The 14,030-nt window shown below is 45.9% G+C and overlaps 1 protein-coding gene across 1 annotated transcript in view; it reads left to right on the plus strand.

The window, feature by feature from the left end:
• LOC103206088 (serine/threonine-protein phosphatase 4 regulatory subunit 1-like) overlaps nucleotides 1–14,030 on the plus strand; it is a 104,042-nt gene that overhangs the window by 38,850 nt on the left and 51,162 nt on the right. The window contains exons 3-4 of the mRNA XM_042782389.1: nucleotides 6,783–6,889; nucleotides 9,317–9,459. Of these exons, the coding sequence (XP_042638323.1) occupies nucleotides 6,783–6,889; nucleotides 9,317–9,459 (250 nt within the window). The remainder of the gene's footprint in view (nucleotides 1–6,782; nucleotides 6,890–9,316; nucleotides 9,460–14,030) is intronic.

The following is a 14,030-nucleotide window of genomic DNA, read 5'->3' on the forward strand; positions in this document are numbered from 1 at the left end:
CCACTCTGTCCTCTAGGGGCGCTGTGAGTGAGAATCGGCTCCACAGCAGTGGATTTGGTTTTGTTTGTTTTTTGCCTGAAGAACTTTGTTTAGCAGTTCCTGTTAGTACAGGACTGCTGCCGGTGGGTGAATTCTCTTGGCTTTTGTTTGTCTGAAAAAGTCTTTATTTTGCCTTCATTTTTTGAGAGCTGTTTTTGCTAGGTGCAGAATTGTGGGGTATAAGTTTTATTTTTAACTCTAGGAAGATGTTGTGGAGATATTATGTTGTCTCCTGGCTTGTGTAGTTTCTCATGAGAAATCAGCTGTAATTCTTATCCTGTTCTTCTGCGTGAAATGTGTCATCCTGTCTGGCTGTCTTACAGATTTTCTCTTGGCCTCTGGCTTGTACCGGTTTGTCTGTAGTATGTTGAGGGGGTATGTGTATTATTTGTCCTGTTTGGGGTTCCTGAGCTGCTTGGGTCTGTGGTGTATTATCTTTCATTGGTTTTGAAAAATTGTCAGCCATTTTCATTGCAAATATTTCTTCTTTCCTATTCTTTTTCTCTTCTTCTTAGACTTCATTTACGTCTTTTGGCTGAAGTTCTCTAACTGTTGAAGCATGTCCAACATTTCTACCAGGCCTGTAGCATACTGAAAACCTGTTGTCATCTAGTGACCCTGCAGGACATAGTGGAACTGCCCCATAGAGCTTCCAAGGCTGGCTGAGATCTTTATGGAAGTAGATGGCCACATCTTTCTTCCGTGGAGCGGCTGCAGGGTTCAAACCTCCGACCTTTTGGTGAGCAGCCTTTTAAAGGCCCTATCTGACAGTTCCAGCGTCTAGATCTGTTGTTCTCAGCCCTGCACAGCTTTCTGCCTAATCCCGCTTCCCCCCGCCCCCTGCCCTCCTCTTTGCTGGCTTCTTCCTGTTGTCTTTTCTGTCCCGTGGTACCCTGTAGGCACTCTCTTATGGGTTTCGTTTCAGTTCCTCGTCACCCATTTTCTTACCTTCCTTCAAGCCTACATTGTAAGCTTCTTCAGGGCAGGGCCTGGGCTGAGCTGCTTGTCCTGGGTCTGAGCTAGTTGGGCTCAGCACATTTCTGTGGTGCAATGGGTGAGGGAAAGGAGAAACAGAGACACGAAGGCTGCTTCCATGGCTACGGTTTCAGCGAACATTGGTTACACTGCCATGTGCAATAGAACCAGCCTTTCTTTCCTTGATATTTAAAACAAAACAAAACAGGACATTTGCAGTTTCAGGAGTGTGAGTATTGAGAGGCCCCTCGTCCCTCACCGTCATGTTAGGTATAGCTGTAAGAGGTTTGGAGTACAGTCTCTCAGGCTTTTTCCTAAATGAGTATATGGACGTATGACTATGTATACACATGTATTGCACATATATACAGAAATGTAATCTGTGTTGAGAAATGCCCTCCTATGATCCATGAAGCTCTCCCCTTGTTTTTCCACTTAGTGTGTTATGGGCATCTCTCTAACTCAGGGCATTCCTAGAGGTATGAGCTTGAAAAATGGTTGCCTGGTATTCCCGTGTGTGACTATTTGAGTCTTCCTCTATCGACAGATGCCCGGATTATTTTCAGTTCTTTACTTGTATTGGAGTGATAGTGGCTGAGCAGGCAGAGGAGTTACCGTGTACCAGGCTCAGCACAGGACGCGTGCTGCGTGTCGTCTCACTCACTCCTCCTGGCCCTCTTCAAGGAAGGCGCTGCTCCTCTCCCTCGGGGACTCCTTTCTTCTTTTCTGTCGTCTGCGTTGCTGAGTGAGAAGTGGTGAGTGATGCTTCTGAGCTCTGCCTGTCTTGTCTCCGTGATCTCTCCAGTCATTCAGATGTGAAGCAGCCCGGTTTCCAGAGTGGCATTGTACCTGTCCATTGCACGCTTCAGTTCTGTGTTCACTGTGTGGGTTTGTTCCTGCATCAGGGGACCTCTCTTATCCCTTCCATCTCCTTCCTGAAGAGGGCAGGTCCCCTGTGACCGTCTGAGCTGCGTGCAGATTTGTCTGTGCGTTCTAAGGCCCTAGAAATGATGGGAGATCTGGGTAGCCTGAGCTTCCCCGGCCCGGGTGGCTGACATGAGTGTGGTCCAGTGAGAGGGAGCCGGGGACCATGTCTACAGTGAGTGTCTGCTTTGACTTCCCCAAACTTCCTGGCTGTCAGATTGGGCCTTTCACCTTAGGAGTGGTAGAAGTCTCTGTCTGTGCAGCTGGGCTTGCTGCACTTCTTCCATAGCACTCTGGGCCAAACACTGCCTCTTTGAAATCCCTGTTACCAGTGTTCTGTTCTTGCAAAGATTGGGGTGGGTTTTGGCTTCAGCTGATTCCCCTGGTGCAGACAGACACGACGTGGGTTGCTCTTAGATTGCCAGTTGCTCAGAGGGTGCAGAGAGACGAGGAGGGGCTCCTTCCTCACTGTGCCAAGGGACCCCCAGGGAGCGCTGCCTGCTCCTCTTGTGCTGAGTCCTCCAGGCCCTTGTACCTCCTGCTGCCCCTCAAGCAGCCTTTCTGGCTTTTTTAAACAGCTGTATTGGGGTCTCTTTTGCTAAACTTTACCTGTTTTGAGTGCACCGTTGTGTGAGAGCTGGTCAGGGGGTTCTGGCGTGCAGCCACCCCCACGACGAAGCTTTGAACATTTCCATCACCCCATAGGTCCCCTTCGTCTGCCCCTTTGCAGTCAGCCCCACTCCCTGCCCCAGCCCCAGGCACATACTGTTTTCTGATGCTCACGTTTTGCCTTTCCTAGAATTTCATCTAAGTGGAATCATGATTCCATTTAGAATCCACATTTGTTTGTGTCTGGTTTCTTTTACTTAGCAAAATGTATTTGAACCTTATCACTGTTACTATCAGTAGTTCGTTTCTGTTGATTGCTGAGTAGTATTCCATCATACGGCTGGTCCACGTCGTGCCTGTCTGCTCACCAGTTGATGAGCATTGGGATTTTTCCATTTTGTGACTATCGTGAGTTTTTCCGTACAAGTCTTTGCATAGAGCTACGTTTTCATTTCCTTTGGGTATGTACCAAAGAGTGGAATTGCTGGGTTAGTGGGAAGTGCATATTACTTTTTAAGACACTGCCAAACTGTTCCCAAACCACCTGTGCAGTTTTGCATTCTCTCCAGCAGACGGGTTCCTGCTGTTCCCCTACCTGTGCTGGCCCCACCAGTGTCTCCGTGGACGTTCTTTTTCCCTGTCGGGATCCTGTCGCGGAGCTACATTGCCTTGCATGGGTGTCTCCCTAGTCTCCTCCAACCTGTGACAGTTCCTTGGTCTCTTCTTGTCCTTTATGACCTTGACACTTTTGAGAACTAATGATCAGCTGTTTTGTGGAACCTCTCTCAGTTTGAGGTTGCCTGGTGTGATCTTGTGTTTAGACTGAGACTTGGGATTTTTGGAAAGAGTCCCCCAGAATTGATGTTTCCTTCTTATCACATCATATCCCGGAGTACGTGGTATCAATGTGACTCATCACTGGTGAGGTTAATGGGGATCACTTAGTTAAGGTAATGTCTATCAGGTGTGTGGTGTCAGCGTGACGTGTAACAGGAAGTTAACCGGGATCGCTTAGTGAAGGTGACAGCCATCAGGTGCACTGTGATTTGTGTTTTCCTGTTGTTGTTGTTGTTGTCATGTGCCATCGAGTCAGCCCCGACTCATAGCGACCCCTCCTTGGTTTCCAAGGCAGTATCACTACAGATGGGGGTAGATTGCCCCATCTTCCTTCTGAGGAGTGGCTGGTAGGAATGAACCGCCAGCCTTCTGGTTAGCAGTCAAGTGCCTTAGGCACTACGCTACCAGAGCTCCTTTGCATTTTCCTAAAGACTTGTAATATTGAGCGTTTTTCCTTGTGCTTATTGGCCATTTCTACTTTTTTTTGTGTGTGTGATGATTTTGTTAATCTTTTGCTCCACCCTTTTTTTTTTTTTAATTGGGCTATTATGTTGCAAGAGTTCTTTATAAATTCTGGATACAAGTCTTTTGCCGGGCATTTTCATCAGTCTGTAGCTTGTCTTTTTGATTTTATTAATGGCGTGGTTTGATGAGTAGATGTTAAAATTCTGGTGAAATCTGAATTATCAATTTTTTTCCTATATGGTTTGTGCATTTTGAGCCAAAAGAAATCTTTGCCTAACCTAAGGTCACCTAAGATCACCAAGGCTTTCTTCTGTTTTGTCCCCCTAGCACTTTTGTGTTTTAGCTCTCGTATTTGATGTGTGGTCCATTTTGAATACATTTTTTTATGTATTGTGTGAGTTGAGAGCCAAGGTTCATATTTTGCTGTAGGAATATCTCGTTATCCCAATACCACTTATTGAAAAGGCTCTTTTCTTGGTTCAGTTGCTTTGCCACCTTTGTTCAAAATCAGTCACATACGTGTGTGTCTGTCTAGACTCACACATTGACTTTTACCTGTTTCTCCTTTCAGTTCTGTTGATTTTTGCTTCATGAATTTTGAAGCTTTGTTATTTGGTCCATAAACACGTGGGATTATTATGTCCTTTGGATGCGCTTGTCCCTTTATCATTATGAAGTGACCTTCTTTATCCCTGATGATATTCTTTGCTTTAGAATTTAATTTGACACTGATGTAATCATTCCAGTGCTCTTTGGACTAATACTAGCATGCTCGGTCTTTTTCTGTCCTTTCATTTTTAACCTGTTTGCATCTTTATATTTAAAATATATTTCTTGTAGCAGTATTGACTTGGGTCTTGCTTCCCCCGCAACCCTCTCTGGCAGTCTCTTCCTTTTAATTGGGATATTTAGACCATTTACGTGTAATGTGATTATTCGAATGGTTATGTTTAAGTCTACCATGTTGCTGTTTATTTTCTATTTGTCACATCTCTTTGGTTCCCTTTTTATTTATTATCTGCTTGCTCTTAGATTCACTGAACTTTATGAATTTATCTTCTTTATTACCTTATTAGCTATACCAGTTGTTTTGGTATATTTTGGTGGTCACCTTAGAGTGCATTTACTGTACTTACTTATCACAGTTTACCTTCAAGTAATATTTTATCACTTCACACATGGTATAAAAACCAAAAAACCAAACTCACTGCCATGGAGTCGGGTCCAACTCATAGTGACCACTCCTTGGGTTTCTAAGGAGGTATCACTATGGAAATAGATTGCTCAACCTTCCTTCCAAGGAGTGGCTGGTGGGTTTGAACCGCCAGCCTTCTGGTTAGCAGTCAAGTGCCTTAGGCACTGTGCTACCAGAGCTCCTTATAAGAGCCTTATAATAATATACCTCCATTTCTTCTCTCCTGGTCTTTATGTTATTTTTTTAACACGGCTTATACAGGCAGTCCCCAGGTTACAAGAGCCTTTCCTACCTGTGTCTTTAAGTCTGTAAGTGGAGTTTGTAAGTGAGTCAGAATGGGTGCATGTGGTTCTGATTTAGCCTTACTTTTGTGCAGGAAAAAGCTAGAGGCCTTTTCTGCGATGGCACAGCTGCACGTACAGCCGGTGAAGGCGATTTGATGAAGAATTTGCTGCAAGTCAGGGTTGATCCTCTCATTTTCCAATGAGGACCAATTCTCATAACATTAAAGAGCAAGTAGGAGTTGTCTTTAAAAGTCAGATGCTCTTAACCTGGGGACTTGCGGGTACATATGTTCTAAGCCAATACACTGAAAGCACTTTTGTTCAAACTGTTTTTGTTCAATTATTTCTCTGAGAGGTTTCGGTAAGAAGATAAGGTCTATGTGTTTATCCATGGAGTTGCCATTCCAGCGCTCTTCATCCCTTGTGTAGATCCGTGTTCTATCTGCTGTCATTTTATTTCCGCCTGAAAGACTTCTTTTATCACTTCTTATAGTGCAGGTCTGCTGGTCATGAATTCTTGCAATGTTTGCATGTCTGAAAAGGTCTTTATTTCACCTTTGTTTATGGTTTCCTGTCTTTGGGTGGTCCAGCCACTGTTCACATTGGCCACCTAGCCTGTGGGTCAGCTCTTGAGGAAGGCCCTATGCCATCTGGGTGCCTTCACCACTAATCACTAACTCAGGGTCAGAGTCTGGCCTTAGTATGTCTGCAGTTGGGAGGATCATGTGTGGGACGTGGAATATTGTCATGTGGTTCTGCAGCATTTCCTTTGTTGTTGCTTGTCACCTTGTGGGAACTGGCCTGGCCTTTGCTGTGCTACCCCAGGCCCGCTTCTCAGCCCCAGGCTGGCTTGCTGCTCTCTTGTACTTGACTGTAGGCCCTGGGGCCTGGGAGGGGGCCCACCCTCCTGACCAGGCTGACCTGGTAGAGCAGGATATGCTCCCCCAGCATCTCCTTCCCCTCGAGACAAGCATTAGAGGCTGTGTCCTCTGACAGGCCTTTGTAGTTAATCAGCACAGAAGATGGGAAAACAGAAATGGGAAGTGTGGGGAGATGCCTGAATCTTAAAGCTCCCTAATGACTCTTTACAGTCTGTAGTCCTCATTCAGCCATTGAAAGGGCCACTGGATGCCTCTTGGGGCCTTCTTCTTCTGTACTTACTGGGTATATAATTCCCTCCTCTTCTGGGGGCCTCTCTTTTAAGTCTTCTGGGCCAAAGAATCAGTCAGGAAAGGAGAAAAAGGTTTTGTTGCAAGAGAAAAATTTTGAGTCAGACCAGGAGACATGGCTCCCTGTCCTCATAGGGTTTTCAGCCACCTTGGAATGACCATTGTTGGATGTTTCTTGGTTGTCTCTCTCTCCTCCCTCTCGACAAAGGTTGCTGACTCTCTTTGGCTCCATGGTTGTATTGTCAGTGTTGCCCGGTTAACTTTATGGATCACTTGTTTCCATAGTCAGATTATTGCCAGAGGATTGCTTGATATCTTCCGGGACTTCAGCGGCAATGAAGAAGATTTCTTAACGGTGATGGAGATTGTGGTCAGATTATCAGAAGATGCAGGTTTGTATAATGATTGTATAATTTAATTTTTCACTTGCACATTTCCAAGAAGTATGCATAACCAGTGGTATCTAATTTTAAAAAAACAGTTGATTAATCGGTAAGTTTTATGCATAGCCTTAACAATGAATGGACTTTGTCATGAAGAATGGACCTCTTGAATGTGACTCAAATTACCCATATTTTTAGAAATTGGAATGACTAATGGCCATGAATTCTAGTTGCTTTGGCCATTATTTATTTATATATTTGTATATATTTATATATTATATATATATATATATAATATATATATATATATATATAATATATATATACATATTTATTTAGTTAGTTAGTTATTCCATGAGTATTGTCACACTGCTGGTTGCTAAGAGCTACCCAATCAGAAGAAGCCCTTTGGATTAGAACAAGCCCAGTTGTTAATTTTCCTCACCTGTGATCTGTACAAAGGCATTCAAGTTTGTGGATAACATTGCAAAGAATGGGAATTCTAGAACACTTAAATATGCTCATGTGAAACTTATACATGGACCAAGAGGCAGTCATTCAAACAGAACAAGGGAATACTACATGGTTTAAAATCAGGAAGGGTGAGCATCAGGGTTGTATCCCTTCACCATAGTTATTCAATCTGTGTGCTGAGCAAATAATCCGAAAAGCTGGACTGTGTGAAGAAGAGTGTGGCATCAGGACTGGAAGAAGTCTCATTAATGACCTGTGATATGCAGATAGCACAACCTTGCTTGCTGAAAGTGAAGAAGACTTGAAACAGTTACTGGGGAAGATCAAAGGCTATAGTCTGCGGTATGGATTACACCTCAACATAAAGAAAAGAAAAATCCTCACAACTGGACCAGTAAGCAGCATCACAGTAAATGGAGAAAAGACTGAAATTGTCAAAGGTATCATTTTGCTTGGATCCACAGTCAGCACCCATGGAAGCAGCAGTCAAGAAATCAGACATCACATTGTGTTAGGCAAATCTGGAAAAGACCTCTTTCAAGGGTTAAAGAGCAAAGGTGTCACTTTGAAGACTAAGGTGCACCTGACCCAAGCCGTGGGATTTTCAGTTGCCTGATAACGCATGTGAAAGCTGGCCAATCCATAAGGAAGATCAAAGAAGAATCGATGCTTTTGAATTACGGTGTTGGTGAAGAATATTGAATATAGCATGGGCTGCCAGAAGAATGAACCAGTCTGTCTTGGAAGAAGCACAGCCAGAATGCTCCTTAGAAGGGAGGTGGTGAGACTTTGTCTCACATACTTTAGATATGTGATCAGGAGAGACCAGTGCCTGGAGGAGATCATGCTTGGTGAAGTGGAGCGCCAGCAAAACGAGGACTGAGATAGACTGACACAGTGGCTGCACCCAGAGGCCCCAGCGTGGCAGTGACCGTGAGGATGACGCAGCACTGGGCCGTGTTTCCTTCTGTTGCTCGTAGGACAACTGTGATTTGGAACCAGCACAATGACACCTAACGATGACAACGTGATCTTTGTCAGTTACACTGGATTTTTCTCTCTCTCCCTGCCTCTTCATGGTTGCTGTTCTGGGAGAAGAGCACATTGCTGCATAGTAGAACCTGGGGCTTTGCCCCCTTCCTCCAATACACACAGTAAAGATAAGTGAGATGATGGAGAGGTTGCGTTAACAGTACTGACGGCTGCTCTGACGTCCCTCTTCCCTGCGTCCACAATGAATGGTGAACAGCTTCAGAAAGTTTCCGAAGTCTGAGACTTGCTTTAGAATTTGATCATTTTAGCTGAAAGTAGAAAAATAAGCCTTGTTTCCCTGTATCACCCATATTAGTTTAAAATATTCATATGAATATAACAAGGCTTTTCAGAAGGTCCACGTGGATGTTTTGAGTCTTTAAATGGATTCTCTTTGTAAATGAGTCCCGTTTTGCAGTGCTGCGGCAATTATATATTTGTATTAAGTTTAATGTGTTGTACTGGAGCTTGAGCCACTCTTTTGTTTAATGCTTTGCCTCGGAAATCATCGGGATGCGTAGATTGTGGGGGAGTGCACTTAGGAAAGAATTATTTATAATGTGTCCATTCTGGCTGGAATTTCAATAAGCACAGCCCATAGGTCTGGCATATAGGCCATTAGTTGTAATGGCTTTTGGAGGCGGGCCCAGACTGCAGCCCTCTTCTCACCCCTCGATTTATATACGGCTTGTTATAATAGACTTGTCATTCTCTCTTCTTTTTATGTTTTTATGCTGCCATGTAGCTTATTAGCTTTTTCAGCCTGTCTGCAGCATAAATACTCTGAATGGGAAACGACTTTTAAACTGCATTTGTCTAATTTCGCTGATGAAGTATTTTAGTAAGATAAGCTAGAAACCATCCCTACATGCGCCGTAACATGCCAGGCTTGCTCGTAACATATTTCCTTCTTTTTGTTCACTGCCACAGAGCCCACCGTGAGGACTGAGCTGATGGAACAGATTCCCCCTGTCGCCCTGTTTCTGCAAGAAAACAGATCCGATTTCCCAGTGGTGCTCTCTGAGTATCTCACACCTATCGTCGTGAGGTGCCTCGCAGACCCAAACAATCAGGTGGGAAAGCTTGTGGCCTTCTGGTCTCGTTGGCAGAGGCTCTCTGCTGTTATTCTGGCTGACATGCCTGATCAGAGCACAGCTCCTGGGAGTGGTGCGAGAGTCAACACCAAAGGTCTGTCTGCCCAGTTCCTCCCACCAGCGGGGAGATAGCACTCCTTCTGCTCATGTTTTGTGTCTTTTGAGTTTTATTATGGAAGTTTCCACACACATGTGGAAATGGAGAGATGTTGACACGAGCGTCACGCCCCTCACTGAGCATCAGTCATGGGCGACATTGGGCTCTTCGCGTTTCTGTGGCCCAGGTATAGAGGCAGTTCCTAGACACTGTATCCTTCTAGCCATAAAGACTTGAGTATTACTCTCCGAGAGATAAAGGCTGTTTTTGAAAAACTTAATGATGATGTCATTATCACACCTATTAAGCTTATCACTAGTACCTTAGCATTATCTAATAGAGGTGTTCAAGTGGCACAGTGCTTAAAGCACTTGGCTGCTAACCAAAAGGTCAGAGATTCAAACCCACCAGTTGCTCTTTGGGAGAAAGTGTGACAGTATGCTTTTGTAAAGATTATAGCCTAGGAAACTGCCAGGGGGGCAGGGAGGCCACATCTTCTGACCTCGTCTAACCCCACAAGAGGAAGGCAGAATCGCCATCAGTAGCTGGAGGCCTGTTCTGCGAGGCCAGACACGCTGCCTCCCTTCAGCCCTTTCACCGACCGTTCCTCCCGCAGCACCTACCACCTCTCTGCTGGATTCGATAATTCGCTGCAGTGGCCACACAGAACTCACAGATGATGGGGTTTATTAGGGAAGCACCAGTCTACCATTCAAGTTCAGAAGTGCACTCAGTCTCTGGCAGCCTGCAGTCTCACTCAGCAGCCAGCAGTCTCAGTAGCACATCACTCTCTCAGAAGTGCGTGTCTCTTGTGTCTCTCTCAGCAGCATGTGTCTCTCACGTCTCTCAGGAGCACATTTCTTTCTGCAGCATGTCTTTCTCAGCCAGCAGTCAGTGAGACTCCTGCCTCTAGGATGGCTCCTTTAGAGCGTAGCAGAGTGGTCCAAACCAACCAATCCCAACATCAGAATTCTGTTCACTTGAAAGAGAGTGAACTTCCCAGAAAATTACTTTGTGCTGCTCCCAACAGAAATACCCCAGGTGGATAACTTTAACAATCAGGAGCTACTCATTTGCTCACAGCAAATTCCACCACGGAGTTTATGAAAACTTAGGCTGGGAAAGCCACACTCTGTAATTTACTACAGTGCAGCAGTTCTAGGGGGCAGTTCTACTCTGTCCTGTAGCGTCACTGTGAGTCACAATCAACTCAGCAGCAGTGGACTTGGTTTTTGGTTTATCATCTAATATCCACTCAGTGCTCAAATTTTCTTATGTTTCTCAAAAACGTGTTTTTCACAGATGGGTTGTTTAGACCGGAATCCACAGAGGGACCACACATTGAGTTTGGCCAATACATCTCTTAAATCTCTTTTAAGTTAGAACCCTTCTCCCTCTGCTGCTCCCCGCTCTGGCTCTTTATTTGTTGAAGAGGCTGCTCATTTGTCCTGGAGAATTCCCTCCATTTTGAATCTGGCTGATTGATCCCCATGGTGGTGTTCTGGTGTTTCCCTGTCCCCAGTGTTTCCTGCACCAAAACCCATTGTTGTTGTTGTTGTTATGTGCCGTCGAGTCAGAGCTGACTCATAGCGACTCCTCCTTGGGTTTCCAAGGCAGTATCACTACGGAAGTAGATTTCCCAACCTTCCTTCTGAGGAGTGGTTGGTGGATTTGAACCACCAGCCTTTTGATGAGCAGTCAAGTGCCTTGCACTACATTACCAGAGCTCCTAAAACCCATTGCCATTGAGTGAATTCTGACTCTCAGTGGCCCCATGTAGACTTCAATAATTCACCTCCACCTGTCATTAGCCTGGTTCTTTTTGAGGGAAAGGACCACAGGAGACCAGAGGGGAGATGGCAGGGGTGCTCAGTGCTACAGGGTGACAGTGTTCCTGTGGCAGCAGTCTATTTTTTTATAAGTAAAAATTTCTTATACGTTTATATTGATATTTCCAATTCGAATTTGGGACTGTAGGGCTTTTATTTAACTTCTTTTATTTGTATTTATCTTTCTGTTGTGATACAGATTTTGCTTCTTAATGCCATTAATGTGTTGGTGTCTGTCCGTCCACCCACCCATCTGTTCATCCATCTGTCGATCCATCCACCCACCTGTGCATCCGTCCATCCATTCATCCTTTTCAAAATAAAAATACCATATTACTACAGTTTTACTAACCATGTAGGCGCAGGACCGGGCAGTGTTTTGTTCTGTTGCACGTAGGGTTGCTGTGAGTCGGAACTGACTCATCCGTACCTCCTAACGACAACAGCTACTAACCATGTGATGGGATTACTGGTAACATTGTCGTTGTGTTATTGCTAGTGATGTGGCAAGATTTGCTGGTTAGGCTTTCCCTGCAGTTCTTTCTGTCCTTGGGTGCCAGCCCACCAGGTGGGTTTGGTAACTCTGCTGTTTTCATGTTGCCTCCATTAATCCTTTCCTTTGTGGTTAAGCCACCAGCCTCATACACGGTCCAGTTTTCTCCAGGTATTTTTGTTTTGGGAGTTGCTTTGATTTTCATGTTTTGACTTACAATTATGTAGCATGTTTACGTGATTCCAAAGTCAGAGGCGTGGCTGGTGCCTTCAGGAAAGTTGTCTTCCAACCCTACCCAGTCCCCACAGCCCAGCCTCTCCTATGTTATAAAACAAATTCACTGCTGTCGAGTCGATTCGACTCATAGTGAACCCCTCCTTGGGTTTCCGAGGGGTTATCACTATGGAAGTAGATTGCCCAATCTTCCTTCCGAGGAGTGGCTGGTGGGTTTGAACTGCCAACCTTCTGGTTAGCAGTCAAATGCCTTAGGCACTATACCACCAGAGCTCCCCTTCACCCTATACCAAACCAAAAACCAAACTCATTGCTATTGAGTCGATTCCTACTCATAGCAACCCCCTTTGGGTTTCCGAGATGTGAATCTTTATAGAAGTAGATCGTCCCATCTTCCTTCAGCAGAGCACTGGCGGGTTTGAACCGATGACCTTCTGGTTAGCAGCTAAATGCCTTATTTACTATGCCACCACAACTCCTCCCCTTCTCCCCTGTAGGTAACCATTTCTATTAGGTTTTGGTTTATTTATTTTTATCTTTAAAAAAAAAAAAACACAAACAAACCCACAGCCAACCCCCTCTAAGCAGACATGCCTACACCCTTGCATTTCTTCCACGTGGCCTTGCCTCTTCCTCACAGGCGGCAGTGCACTTCACTTGCTTTCCTTGATGGCAGGTGTGGCCCGGAGACCAGTCTGAGTCCTTATTCCCTACAGTGTGGGGCCCCCAAGGGCCACGTCGCAGTCCATTGATGGGCACTGAGCTATTTTTGACCTTTCTCCGCTCTCACGCCTCTGCCCTGATCCATCTTTCAGCTTTTCTTTTAGTGCCAGATGTGATGGGCCTGTGCCTTTGATGACAGGAGGGCTTCCTGTACCATGAAGTGCATCTCGGAGATGGATTTTCCCTAGGGGTTAAATGCATCTGGGAACTCTGTGGTCTGTCATGTTGTTCCTGTTATTGTCAAGAAATTCTGCAGTTTTGTCTTGTATTTCTCCCTTGAGCCAAACATTTTTAAACGAGGAAGCACCCACTTTTAACTGTTAAACAGCAACAGGGTTAAAGGAGTTTTCAAATCAGGATAAGAAATCTCCCTTGTCTCACTCTCCCAGTATCAGTGTTCTGAGGATGTTTGCCACTTTCTCTCTGGGTGCATACAGGTCCCCACGTGGGCTCTGTCACACTGCCATGGGGTTTCCCTCATTCCTTTGTTTAGACACTTTCTGAGCACCCCGTCTGAGCTGAGCACAGGGCTCGGCGCTGGGGCAGAGGTGAGCAGGATGGGTACCTGCCCTCTGACAGCTCGTGTGCATCTGTGACTCCCCCAGGCTGCCTCAGCTCTGCTGTTTTCAGCTTTGGTCTGTGGTCCCACAGAGGCTGTGAGCTGGGGTGATGTGCCTTCTTGTATCAACTTCCTTTCTCTTTGGATAAATCCTTGAAAATGAGATGGCCCTGGTCCAGGAGTCACCCATTGCCTTGGCCCCTGTCACCGTCACTGTTGTGTGCTCTGTTTCCCCAGGGTGGGGGCGGGAGCTGCGGTCTGGGCCCCAGGACCAGCATGCTGCCTGGCCTCCCATCTGCGTTTGCTGGGGCATTTGCTGGGGGATTGTATCCACGTGTGTCCCACTGTCAGCTGAGCTGCCTCTGCCCTTCAACTGCAACACCCCGTCTTTGGCTGTTGCCAGCCCCGCTGCAGTGTCCGCCTCCCCACCACCGACTCCATGCCTGCCCCCTCACTCCACGCCTGCCCCTCACTCCACACCTGTTCCCTCACTCCACGCCTGCCCCCTCACTCCACGCCTGCCCCTCACTCCACACCTGTTCCCTCACTCCACGCCTGCCCCCTCACTCCACGCCTGCCCCCTCACTCCACGCCTGCCCCTCACTCCACGCCTGT

This window comes from Orycteropus afer, unplaced genomic scaffold (genome assembly GCF_000298275.1).
Source record: "Orycteropus afer afer isolate SDZICR_OR568_19922 unplaced genomic scaffold, OryAfe1.0 scaffold00295, whole genome shotgun sequence".
Lineage (NCBI taxonomy): Eukaryota > Metazoa > Chordata > Mammalia > Tubulidentata > Orycteropodidae > Orycteropus > Orycteropus afer.